We start from the raw sequence: 14,484 nt of genomic DNA on the forward strand, positions 1-14,484 counted from the left end.
AGAAAGTTACTCTTTTCTGTCTCCATTTAGTTTTCTCCAAAGATCTATTGTGCCTAATTTTTCTAATATTCTATTTACCTCTTTAAATTTTTTTTATTTGTTTTGAGGTTTGATTTATCTAATTCTGACAGTGCAAGGTTGTATCTCCCACTATTATAGCTTTGCTGTCTATTTTTTCTTGCAGCTCTCTTAGCTTCTCCTTTAGGAATTTAGATGATATGCCACTTAGTGCACATATATTTAGTATTGATATTGCTTCATTATTTATGCTATCCTTTAGCAATATATGGTTTCCTTCTTTATCTCTTTTAATTAGATCAATTTTTGCTTTTGCTTGATTTGAGATAAGAATGGCGACCCCTGTTTTTTTTTTTCTTTTTAACTTCACCTGAAACATAATAGATTCTGCTCCAGCCTTTTATCTTTACTCTGCATATATTACCCTGCTTTAAGTGTGTTTCCTGTAAAAAACATATTGTAGGATTTTGGCTTTTGATCCAGTCTGCTATCTGCCTCCACTTTATGGGAGATTTCATCCCATTCACATTTGTGGTTAAAACTACTAATTTTGTATTTCCTGGCATCTTTTTATCTCCAGATTATACTTTTCTCTTTCCTTCAGCCTTATCCCCCTCCCCAGTATTAAACTTATGAGCACCACTTGCTTCATGCAGCTCTCTCTCTTTAGAATCCCTCCTCCTTAGAGTCCCTCCCCCTTTCCTTTCCCTTTCCCTTACTATTTCTGTATTCTCTTCTATTTAGCCTATCCGTTTCCTTTTCCCTTTTCCTCTCCCACTTTTCAATGAGGTGAGAGAAGCTTCTTTGTAAATTAAATATGTTTAATATTTTTTCTTTGAGCCAAATCTGATGAGAGTAAGATTCACACAATGTTCCTTCCCCTCCCTTAATTACCTCAGATATGATAGGTTTCCTTTATCTCATCGTGAGATGTAATTTCCCTCTTTTTACCTCCACTGTTCTCTTTTTCTGATATAATATAAAAAAGGAATTAGAAGAAGTGGAAAAGGAATTGTACCAGTAAAATCAAATTATACATGTGCTCTTTATGTATGCCGTAACAGAAATACAGTTCTCAAGAGTTCTTTTTGCCTTTTTATGCTTCTTTTGAATCCTATATTTAGAGGTCAAATTTTTTGTTTGGCTCTGTTTTTTTTTTTCATTGGAAATACCTGTTTCATTGAATGTCCATCTTCTTCCCTGGAAGAAGATGCTCAGTTTAGCTGGGTAGTTTATTCTTGGCTGCATTGCAAGTTCTTTTGCCTTTCAGAATATCAGATTCCTTTAATGTGGAAGCTGCTACATCCTGAGTTATCCTTATTGTGACTCCTAGGCATTTGAATTGTTTTTTTCTGGCTGCTTATAATATTTTTTTCTTTAGTCTTATAGTTCTGAAATTTCATCACAATGTTCCTTGGAGTTTTTATTTTGGGGTCTCTTTCAGAAGGTGTTTGATGAATTCTTTTAATACCTGTTTTACCTTCTGATTTATTATATCTGGCCAGTTCTCTTTGATGATTTCCTGAAAAATAGTGTCTAGGCTCTTTTTTTCATCATTATTTTCAGGGAGCCCAATAATCCTTAGATCATCTCTCCTAGGTCTATTTTCCAGGTCTGTTGTTTTTCCAAGTAGATATTTAACATTTTTCTATTTTTTCATTTTTTTGTTTTTGCTTGACTGGTTTTTTGATGTCTCATCAAATCATTCATTTCCATTTGTCCAATTCTCATTTTTAATGAGTTTTCTTTTTTGCTTCTTTTTGTATATGTCCAATTGAGTTTTTAAATGAGTTGTTTTATTCTATGGAATTTTTTTCCATTTCACAAATTTTTTTAAGGAGTTATTTTCTTTTTCCAATTCACAAATCCCTCTTTCCTCAGAGTTCTTTACCTTTTCCATTTCACATTTCAGGGAGTTGTTTTCTTCTTCAAATCTTTCTTTTAATGAGTTATATGCCTTTTCCATACTCTGTTACAGAGCTTCCCTTTCCTTTCCCCATTTTTCTTCTAGCTCTCTTTTAAGATCCTTTCTAATTTCTTCTAGGAGAGCCTTGTATGATAGGGACCAGGTTGTATCCCCCTTTTGGGTTTTGTCTGGAGACCATATGATATTAGTTTCCTCAGGGTTGGAAATCTGCTATCTTTCTGTATAGAAGCTATCTATATTTAGAGCTCACTTTGCCTTTTTATTCATTTTTTAAAAAAATCTTTGGAGTCTGCTTTTAGGGCAAGGAGGTTCTGAGCTTCTGCTACAGAACAGGGATGGACAGTGGCTGCCCTGTGAACAGGCTGCAAACAGGGGCTGAATTTTGGAGAGTGACTGCCCTACAGAAGAGCAACCACTCTGCAGAGAGTGGTCAAGCTGTGATCATGCTGAGTCCCTCCTGGTGCTGGGTGGGTGTGGCCAGGTCCTGTGAAACTTTGGCAATTTGGAGTATACTCTACCTATGGTGTTTATGTAATTTCTCTGCTGATCTACCACTTTGCATCCAAAGCAGAGCCACCAACATATGGTAGAGTCCTCCCCATAAATTCTCCACCCAAGGAGACTGCTTCCCACCCCAGGTCCGCTCAATGTGCACTGGCCTCTGTGTTCTGCCTCCCTGCCTGAACTGGCCTCCTACCGCTTGATCAAGACAGATCTTTTCTGGTGGTCTTGCAAGTTATTTTCTGCTGGTAATCTGTTTTTCTCCCAATATTTGTGGATTCTCTGTCAAGCACCATTTCAGAGGCTGAATTTTGTAATCAGTAGTGAGGGTAGTAGGGGAGCTCAGAATGAAGTGCCTGTCCTCTCCGCTATCTTGGCTCCCACCCACCCCCCATGTCCCTTCTTACTGTCCCAGTAGCAGATACAATTGTCAAGAATTACAGATACCATTTTCCTATGTAGAGATATAAACAGTTTAACCTTTAAATAATATATATATTTCCCCTGTTTATCTTTCTGTTTTTTTTTTTGAGTCCTGTATATGAAGATCAAACTTTCTGTTAAGTTCTGGTTTTTCCAATAGAAATGATGAAAAAGTTTCTCCACTGAAGATTCAGAGCTTACCCTGAAAAATGATGCTGAATCTTGCTGGATAGTTAGTTCTTGGTTGTAACTCCAGGTCCTTTGCCTTCCAAAATATGGTATTCCAGGCCCTCTGATCCTCTACTGTAGATGTTGTCAGATCCTGGGTAATCCTGACTGTTGCTCTTTGATACCTGAATTGCTTTTGTCTGGCAGCTTGCAGTATTTTTCCTTGAAATTATAGTTCTGGAGTTTTGCAACAACATGCCTTGGGGTTTTCTTTGTGGGATCTCTTTCCAAAGGAGATTGATATATTTTTTTTTAATGATTTTGCCCCCCTCTTGCTATAGGACAGCAGGGAAGTTTTCCTTGATTATTTCTTAAAGCATGTTATCCAGACTTTTTTTTTGGTCATGGTCTTCAGATAAATCAATAATTTTTAAATTGTCTCTCCTGGATCTATATATGTTTCCAATGAGGTATTTTACTTTTTCATCCATTTTTTCATTCATTTTAGTTTGACTGATTCTTGATTTTTCATAGAATTATTAGCTTCTATTTGCCCCATTCTAATTTTTAATATCTTTTCTATTCCTTGTGACTAAGTTTCTTGAAAAGATTATCTACAGTATGTGTCACCTAACCCCTTACAACTGAGCTCCAATTATTCCATTGAGAGTGCCTAAAATTACCAGTGATTTCTTCATTTCCAAATCCAGTGGCATTTTCTCAGTCCTCATTCTTCTTGACTTTTCTGCAATCTTTCATACTGTTGGGCATCCTTTCCTTGATACTTACCTCTGAGTCTTCAGGACAGTACTCTTTCCTTGTTTTTTGTTATATGACATGGCAGTCATAGAGTAGAAAGAGGAAGTAATACTGTGAAATTTGGGTATTACAAAAACAAAATAGCACTTTTTAAAATGTGTGGGCAAAGGATAGCAGAAAAGTGTATTAGAAAATATATCTGAGATTTAAGAAATGGTCTTGATTTTTGCCATTTCCTAAAATAACTTTTGTCAATGTAAATGATTACCATAATGAGAGTGGCAAAATAGCTTCAAAATGAGCTTATTGATGGAATACTTGATCTCTTTTTTGAATGTGAAGTTCAATGAGGGCAATGGCTATCTTCCTTGTTTATATTTATGTCCTCAGTGTTTGGCACAATATTTGAAATATAATTAATCTCTTAATAAAATTTTTTTCTCATTCATTTATTGTCAGAGACATTGAACCAATATGTAAAAAAAAGTTATATTTGGACTCACTATGTCTGCTGTCAAAGAGCCAGAAGAAATCAAAATGACACAGCAAGATAATCAAGAAAAATAACTAAATAATATTTTTTTAAATCGCTAAGAAAATTCACATCAACAGCAATAGGATTTTGAAAACATTAAGGAAATGCTTTTTAACAAAAATTAAGGAGGGAACAACACCAGAAGAATAAAGGAAAACACCAAGAGTATATATGCAGAAAACAGTTATCAAGAGAAAATTAGTAACTATAGATCTATATGCCTATTTTTCACTTTTAAAATACTTTTCATGAAAATGATCTACATATAGTATATGATTTATGAGGGCTTCCTTGATGAATATATAAGCAAAGATCAAACATTCATAAATGACACTTGATAGATGACGTCTTTAAAGACACATGAGTGAGTGAAATATTAGGAGAATATCAGACACTTTCTTGTAGTGGTGTTTTCTTGTTTTGTTTTTGCTGATCATATGTATTTGACTCAGTAGAGCAAAACAGTACTAAAAGTATTAGGACACAAGTATTACTCAATGATACAGTTAAGGATGACCTCTTAATGACTAAAACAACCAGAGATTCTCACTGTCTCACCTTTCTCTATGATTCTCTCTTCCTTTCTGCTTGCCTATTATCTCTCTTAATATGTGCTTTATATGTTACCCCTTTCTCTTCTTCCTTTCTCAAAGCCTCTCACCTTTCTCCTTCCATTCCTCCCCCAAACCAATTTTATTTTTTCATCCATTTCTTTCTTCAAATAGTTATAATATAAAACTTGGGTAAAATTCTTCATGGAAGGGAAGAGACTTTTATTCCTTTAAAGGAAAAATCAATACTAAATCAACTTACTTCTGTTTGTTATCTTAGAATACTATATTTTAATTTAGATTTGCATTTACATATATTATCTCACAGAAGATAATTTTATTTTCAAATGTTTCTCCTTCTTTACTTTTTTGTTACCTTAGAATACCACATAATATTTCACATGGGAATCCATATCTTGAAGAGCAAGAAGTTCCCTTACTCCTATAACAGGCAATGAGGAAATACTGTAGAATCTAACTAGAAGAATTATCGAAAAGATACATGGTAAGCCATTCTCCAATTGATAAATAGTCAAAGGATATGAACGGACAATTTTCAGATGATTAAATTGAAACTATTACCACTCATATGAACGAGTGTTCTAAATCATTATTAATCAGAGAAATGCAAATTAAGACAACTCTGAGATACCATTACACACTTGTCAGATTGGCTAAGATGACAGGAAAAAATAATGATGATTGTTGGAAGGGATGCAGAAAAACTGGGACACTGATACATTGTTGGTGGAGTTGTGAACGAATCCAACCATTCTGGAGAGCAATCTGGAATTATGCACAAAAAGTTATCAAACTGTGCATACCCTTTGATCCAGCAGTGTTTCTACTGGGCTTACACCCCAAGGAGATATTAAAGAAGGGAAAGGGACCAGTATATGCCAAAATGTTTGTGGCAGCCCTGTTTGTAGTGGCTAGAAGCTGGAAACTGAGTGGATGTCCATCAATTGGAGAATGGTTGGGTAAATTGTGGTATATGAATGTTATGGACTATTATTGTTCTGTAAGAAATGACCAGCAAGATGAATACAGAGAAGCTTGGAGAGAATTACAGGAACTGATGCTAAGTGAAATGAGCAGTACCAATAGATCATTATATATGTCAACAACGATACTGTATGAAGATGTAATCTGATGGAAGTGGATTTCTTTGACAAAGAGACCTAATTCAGTTTCAATTGAACAATGATGGACAGAAGCAGCTACACCCAAAGAAAAAACACTGGGAAATGAATGTAAACTGTTTGCATTTTTGTTTTTCTTCCCGGGTTATTTCTACCTTCTGAATCCAATTCTCCCTGTGCAACAAGAAAACTGTTTGGATCTGCACACATACATTGTATCTAGGATATACTAGGACATATTCAACATATATAGGACTGCTTGCCCCCTCATCTAGGGGAGGGGGTGGAGGGTGGGAGGGAAAAATCGGAACAGAAGTGAGTGCAAAGGATAATGTTGTAAAAAAATTACCCTGGCATGGATTCTGTCAATAAAAAGTTACTATAATAAAAAAAAAAGAAAAGATACACGGTATATATGAGAAATACAAATTGGAGTTTGAAAATAGACTGAAGGCAGAAAAATTGTTGAGAAGCTACTATAGGTAAAGAACTGGGGAAATGCAGAGAACTTCGGGGTACATTGTAAATGAAGAATTAATAGGCTAGCTGTGTGACCCTGAGCAAGTCACTTAACCCCAATTGCCTCAGCAAAAAAAAAAAAATTTAAAAAAAAAGAATTAATAGGCTACTTCATATAATCCATTAAGATTTACGAAATGATTTCTTTTCAACAACCCTGAGAGATACTTAATGTAAATATTAATATTCCAGTTTTAAAGATTAAAAAAATAGCTTCAGAGAAATTAAGTATCTGGCCCATGATTACAAAGATAATAAATATAAAAACCAGGATTTTCACTCATATCTTCTCCAGTCCAGTGCTCCATCAAAGTTTTTAGATAGTATGGAAATAAAAGAGTCAAAAGAGGAAATAAATGAACAGCTAAAGGAGGCTATAAATCCACTTGGAAGGAATGCAGAAAGTAGCTTGGGAAATACTAGTTTTTCTAACATGACTACATAAAATCTTAAAAAAGAAGGTAAAACAGAGTTCTGATTCATGCGGTATAAAGGAACTGATTAAAGCAATATGTTATGAGATTAACTTGAAGTAGTAACAGATCAAATGAATCTTTCATCTAAGGAAGAAATTGGTTGGGAATTTGTAGCTGATCAAAGGAAAAAAAGGTGAAGAAGAAAGGGTTGTAGTAGTAGTACTGATGTACAGAGAAAAGAACATAACATACCTTTGTTTTAAAAAACTAGAAGAGGTTTTTAGAGATGATGTAGTCCAAATCTTTTATTTTACAGATGGGGAAACAGAGACTTGGAGATGTAAAGGAGTTTGCTTGAGTTTCACAGAGGTCCTCTAACTTGAAGTACAATTTTTGTAAGTAAAATTGGAAAGATTTTGCTTCAAATTCTGCTTATCACACTTAGTACCTATGTGATTTGTTATCATTACATAGCCTGAATCTCAGTTTCCTCATCTGTAAAATAAAGGGACTGAAGTGGAGTCTTATGAGCCAGAACTTGAAACAAAGTGTTAAGTCACTAGAATTGATAGAAACAATTCTTAAGTTTACATCTTTGAGAGCTCACACATTAGCTCACACTTTAGAGTTCACAAGTTTGGAAGATTCACAAGTCAGAAACCCACAATTCCACTCTCTCAGAGGAGGAGTTAACCTTTGGGTTCACACCTTTAAGAGATCATATATAAGAAGCTCTTAGAGCTTCAGTCAGGAGACTTGAAGAGATTGAGAAGTGAGAAGTCAGTGGAGGAGATGGAGAAGCCAGGAGTCCAAGTTGAGCTAGAGGCAGAAGCTGGAAGAGCTAAAAGACAAGCTGCAAGAACTCTTGGAACCAAGGGGAGAGATAGGCCTCTAAGAAAACTAACCGGGCTATTTTTGGAAGAGACAATAAAAGACTATACTTTAATCCCTGGCTGCATTGGGGTGATTATTATATTGAACTGAAACTAAGGCTGCCTCCAGAAGACCTCCCTGAGAAACCTGCTCCCAGAGAACCATCATATTTGAGAAAAGAAGAGAACAGCACACTGGAGGATCACTCCAAATTTTAAATGAATGATTTTGTCATACTATAAATTCTACAGAGGAAAAAATAAAGGATTCTTCATTGTCACTTCAAGACTTGGAGAAAAGTTGAAATATTCCGGTATAGCTATAGTGTTTTGTCAAACTGGTCAACTAAATTAGATGCTTTGTTTAACTATGATTTTAAAGTGTCTAGGAGGCTAATATTTGGAAATAGATAAATATGAAATATACAGAAATTAAGTTTCTCAATATATAATGTTCATTGTAATAGCAACGTATGAATGAAGGACATTGCAATACTCAACAAAATGCAGCAGAGGCTAAAGATATTACTCTTAAAATTGACACCATACTAGTGTCTAGAAACTTTGTCAAATAATTTAGATAAATATTTCAATGGTTTAGTCATTATAACAAGATACTACTTGTCAATACAATATGAAAATAGTTTATGTTGCCTGTTACCTTAAGAGAGAGATTGCATAATGTTCTAAATTGACATCCAGCAAACTCCAAAGTTTTTGCAGAGTGTCTGCAACAGCAATATTTTCCTTTGTGTCTGAAAATAACAAAATAAATCAAAGAATTTTAAGATCTACAAGGAGTTTAGAGGATCATATCATCCAATTTTCTTATTTTAAAGTTGAGAAAATTGAATTAAAAAGTAGTCACTTGTATAATTTGTCACAATTTGTTAGTGGTATTATCAGTACTAGTGCCCAAGTCACCTAACTCCCAGTACCATATAGTATTTAGCTGCACTTTCCTCCATCTTTATTTCATTATTCATAAAATACCATCTGAATCTATTAAAATATTGAAATCAAAACTTACATATAAAGATCATATCTATTCACTAGAGATATAGAATGCATTATCACATCTAAGAAATCAGTAAAAGCAACTTTGCATCTAAAGGATACTGTAACTACAAAATTGAGAAGCAACCTAAATATCCAACAGGGACATGGTAACATAAATTTTGGCCTATTCATGTAATAAAGTACACAGAATGTAGTTAAGCTCAAAGCATCTATTCACCTAACATTTCATAAGCACCTACTATAAATTACTATAAATAATGTGTAGGTATTGAAGATATAATGGAGCTTATATAGGGGTGGGAATTGGAGAGGGGGAGTATGTACACAGATAAATAAATGCAAAATAAATTCAAACTAAATGTCAAATAATTGGGAGGGACACTAACAATTGAGATGATGAGAAAAAGCAGAGTATCAACACTTGAACTGTTTTGAGGAGATCTAGGAATTCTTAAAGGCACAGATGAGAAGGCAAGGTATTTTAGGTAGAGACATCATGTTATAATGTTGTTTATGAAGAATAGAAATAAAAAAGTTTGGTCAGAATGTAGACTACTTAGGGGGGATAATATGTAATTAGTATTGAAAAGATAGAATTTAGTCAGATTTTTGAAGAGCTTTAAAACAACAAATATCCTAGAGCTACTCAAATTTCCTTCTTCAGGAATTATATATATATATATATCTGTTTCACTACACACACACACACACACACACACACACAGAGTAATTATATTATATATTATATATATTATATATAATATAACTTGTACTTTAGAAATATCAGTGGGCAGCTGCATGGAAAATAGAGACATTATTTTAAAACTATTGTGATATTCTAAACAAAAGGTAATAAAGGCCTGAACTTTGGCAATTGCAATGCGACTAGAGAGAAAGAGACAGATGTGATACATGTTTTAGAAATTAAAATTTTTAAATGTGACAATTATTGGAAAAGGGAGGTGACTCAAACTGAAAAGTTGAGAATGATTCTAGCAGTTGCAAATCTGGGTACCTGGAAGGATGGTAGAGTACTCCCCAGAAACAGAAAGAGGGACTAGAAGTGGGGAATAGGAGGGAAGAAATAATTCTGCTTTAAATTTATTAAGTTTAAGATGAGTTATATTTTTCAAATGCAGAAAAATAATGTTATAAAGTTTTTCCAGGTAACTTTCTACTTTTCAGCAGCAGCTCTGCTTGGTTTCTACTCTGTGGAACATCATGATTACTACTGGGATAAGTTGATCACATGCTGAATTGGTTCAGGTTTTTATACATTTTTATACAAAATTTATCCATTTTATATCAGTTTTTGATACCTTTTCAACTCTCTCAGATGCTTCTTTCCACTGATTAGAGAATTAGAGAGCAGAGCAACAAACTTTCCATTCTCTATCAGTAGTTCGGCTTGATTTTAAGAGGTTAGCACAATGCTTCTCATATAAGATAGATATTTAATTATTATTTATTGACTTGTATTGAATTGAAATGAAGTAATTTAAGGTACATACAACATATATATGTATGTATATCTGTACATGCTAATTAAAACCATATGCTTGTAAAAGTAAATAAAGAATCCTGATGGAGTCTTTGATATTCTAAAAAAATGACATTTCTTCAGTTGAACTTTGCCTGTATTCAAAGGGAAATAGTCATAAAATAAGTTTAATTCATTATCTTGATGTTTCATATTGTTTACACTAAGTCATTAACAAATTATTAAATTCAAAAGTATACCTGGCTGTCTAGCCTTCATGACGAGCCTAACATAAGTTCCTCTCCAACAAGCTTGCAGTTTAACTGCTGCCACTAAATCTTCACAAGAGTAATTTCTGTCTTGCAACACAGCAGGATATTTAAGATCTATCCACTCAGCTGGAAGAGAAAAACATTAATTTATTTAAAAACTTAAATTTATTCTTAATTTTCTTGTAAAAGTTTTCAACACATGCCTTTAGTCTATCCACTATGATTTTCCAAGAAGTTTTAATTATTTGGGAATTTCAATTATCACCCCTACAAAATTATTTTTACATTCTAAGGGCATAATGGAAATTACATAATATCTTTCCTAGGACTATGTATGAGCAGTGATGCCTTAGTGCACACACACACACACACACACACACACACATATACACACATATACATATACACACAGAGTCATACCCATACACATAAAGTGGATAGTCTTCCTACCATGCTAACAAGACACCTTTACAATATATCTACATACACACACATATATAAATATATACAAAACACATTTATAGAGATATAAATATGCTAACAGGGCACCTTCTTTTATATAAATACATATTTGTAAATGTAAAATGTAACTGATACACAGAGATAGAGATGTGTTTATATCTACAAACACACACACACATTACATATATATATATATATATAAAAGAAGCTACCACATTCACATGGCAGGAGAATATCTACCTTATATATATGTTACATATAACCAGCAACTCCTATCTTCTCCCTTCCTAAGTAAAGAAGGAATGACTGGGAAAAAGAAAAAAAACTACAAAAAAGACTGCCTATATTGAAGGTTATTTTCTACTCTGTCTTGTTTATCATAACTTCAAATTCTTCTAAAATGCAATTTTCCTTACCACATAAAGTCAATTGTAGGATAGTATAAATAAGCTTGAAGAAATTATTTATTTTGTGACAAGAAAGCTAGGACATTACAATCTAGCTTCTAGGCTTGAAATACAATTGAAAGGATGAACAAATATTATATAGAGAAGTAACCCATTTAGTAGGCTGATGTAGAGACCTTCCTAACACTCTTCAATTGTATTTCCTATTCTATTTGTTTCCTATTCATCAACGTACAAAACCTTGAATTCAAACTTTACAGAATCAAATAAATGCAGAGCTAGAAATCACCATAGAGATGATTTTATCTAGGGATTTGTGTGGAGTCCATGAATACACAAACAGTCCATGGATTGTTTCCATGAAATCCATAGATTTCAAGGGATCTGAAAATTTAGATAGAAACAAATCTGTATTTTTTTAACTTCTATTTGAAATTTGGCATTTTCTTTAACTGTTTCAAAACATTGTTTTAGTAAAGGGTCCATAGGCTTCAGTAGACTTTCAAAAAAAGGGGGACTATGACTCAAAAAAAAAAAAAGGTTAACAATCCTTGCTCTGCTCCAACACGATCATTTTATATGTAAATCACTTGAGGCCAAAAGATGTAAAAAAAATTGCCTAAAGTTACCTAATTCAAGAGTTAGGACCCATTTCCTAAATCCTACTTCAAGGTCCTTTTCTGTTATGTCTCAATCAACTACTTTAGTTATTATGATTACTTTAATTATATTAACGAAATAAAGTTAATAACTAAAAATAATTAACACCTAAAGAAGCTTCTTCAGGAAAGGTTTCAAATGGGCTGAAGTCCAAAGTAAGAGCTCGGAATGCAAATTTGAAGTTGGATGGAATCCTAGGTCCAAAAACTTTTTTGAACAAGCGCCATAAAGAAATGTGGAAAACCTGCAATTAGATTAAAAAAAATATTTAGAATTATTTTCCTATCAGGATAGCTCATTTAAAAAAACAAATCTGTAACTGTGATGAGAGAAAATGTTTCTGTCACTACAGATTAACTTTGTAATTTTTAAGCTTAGAGAGTCCTAAGGAAATTGCAAGGTTAGTTTACTTGTCTAGAGTCTGGAGTCAGTATGTGTCAGAGAGAGAATCTGACCCCAGTTTTCCTAACATATGTGTCAGAGAGAGAACTTGACCCCAGTTTTCCTAACTCTGAGAAAAGTACTCTATTGTCACACACAATGCAACAGATACATAAGTGCTTAGTATGTGCAAGGCAGTGGTGATCTTGGATAAGAAACCTTTCAGTTCTTTTATCATCATCATCATTGTTGTCATTGCTATTCTTGTCAAACTTATGATGCTATCAAAAAATATAGAAATTGGCAAGAAGAATTGTACGTGTGTGTGTGTGTGTGTGTGTGTGTGTGTATGTGTGTGATGAAGATGGCGAGTTGAGTTTTAGACATGGTATAACTGAAGTAGGCCAGAATTGGAAAGTGTCCAACAGGCTTTTCAAAATAGAAGGCTCCTTTTTTTGTAATGACAAAGAACTGGAAACTGAGTGGATGTCCATCAATTGGGGAAATGGTTGAATAAGTTATGATATATGAATGTAATAGAATATTAGTGTTCTGTAAGAAATATCAGCAGGCAGATTTCAGAAAGGCCTGGAGAGACTTACATAAACTGATGCTAAGTGAAGTAAAAAGAATGAAGAGAGCATTGTACACAGCAACAAGATTATGTAATAATCAACTGTTATGGACTTGACTATTTTCATTAATGGGTTGATTCAGGCTAATTCTAATAAACTTGTGATGGAGAGAGTCAACTACATCCAGATAGAGAATATGGGGACTAAATGTGGATCACAACATAGTATTTTCACTTTTGTTGTTATTTGCTTGCTTGCTTTTTTTCTTTCTCATTTTTTCCCTTTTTATCTGAATTTTCTTCTGCAGCATGATAAAAGTGGAAATATGTTTAGAAAAATAAAATAAAAGGCTAGAGATGACGGGAAAGAACAAGGCTGAATTTAGATGATTTAAGAGTTATTTGCATAGAAGTCATAATCAAAGTCATTCACAGAAACAGACGAAGTTGTCAAAATTAAGATGGCAAAGCCAGAAGAGTCTGAATTCAAGATTAAAGCATTGAGGGGATATGATATCCACAATTAAAGGATAGAAGAAAAAGGAATATAAATCATGAGAACATAAACATACTGGTAGGAAAAGAAGAAGGAGAGAACATTGTATCATTAACACTGAAGAAAGAATTTTAAGATTAAGAAAGTGGTTTAAAGAGTTAAATTCTATTTAAAAAAAAAACAAGGACAGAGAAGAATGAGAAAAAAGTAATTAGATTGAGCACTTAAGAGATTTTGGTGACCTTGGATAAAGTTTTGATTTATCTAAAAGATATTATACAATAATAAATATTCAGAGATAAATCAATAAACATATGAAACCATGGAATCTGTTTCCTAAATCTTAAACATATTATGCTTGTTCTCAGTCTTAAGACTTAATTTTGACTGTTTCAGATATTTGCAATGTTCTTTTGTATCCACAAATTCAGATCCTGGCCATTTTTTAAAGCCCAGTTCAACTCTTACCTTGAGAAAGTCTTGCCCTAAAATCTATTTCCTACATATTTCTTCCTTCTTTGAACCATACCAGATTATCTGTAACATTCACTTTGGAAGGTAATCAATTATTGTCTGGTATATTCCTTAACTTTCCTTTGCATATACCTTGTCTCATTTAATTTTGAACTCAAAGACTAAAAGTGTTTTTCTTCTACTTGGCATTCCTATCAATATCGAACTCAATTATAAATTATAAATAAAAATATATTCTTTCAACTTCAATAAAATAATACACCACCATACCTTTAAATGTGTTTTTAATATCACAACTTCAGAAAAATTATTACTATTACATATTAACTATATGTATATATGGCATAATTAATTAATCTTTTTTGTTTTCAAGCCTTGAATATGGATCTATCTTTGTATAGTTACCGCTACTATAAGAGTGTTTTAC

At 33.2% G+C, this 14,484-nt stretch overlaps 1 protein-coding gene across 5 annotated transcripts in view; it reads right to left on the reverse strand.

Annotated features, from left to right (window-relative positions):
* The window catches only part of ADGB (androglobin), a 240,026-nt gene that overhangs the window by 96,262 nt on the left and 129,280 nt on the right, over positions 1 to 14,484 (reverse strand). For all 5 annotated transcript variants that reach the window (XM_031937655.1, XM_031937653.1, XM_031937654.1 and 2 more), the window contains exons 21-23: positions 12,241 to 12,376; positions 10,592 to 10,729; positions 8,493 to 8,586 (exon numbers count right to left, since the gene is read on the reverse strand). In XM_031937655.1, coding sequence (XP_031793515.1) covers positions 8,493 to 8,586; positions 10,592 to 10,729; positions 12,241 to 12,376 — 368 coding nt within the window. The remainder of the gene's footprint in view (positions 1 to 8,492; positions 8,587 to 10,591; positions 10,730 to 12,240; positions 12,377 to 14,484) is intronic.

This window comes from Sarcophilus harrisii, chromosome 4 (assembly GCF_902635505.1).
Source record: "Sarcophilus harrisii chromosome 4, mSarHar1.11, whole genome shotgun sequence".
Lineage (NCBI taxonomy): Eukaryota > Metazoa > Chordata > Mammalia > Dasyuromorphia > Dasyuridae > Sarcophilus > Sarcophilus harrisii.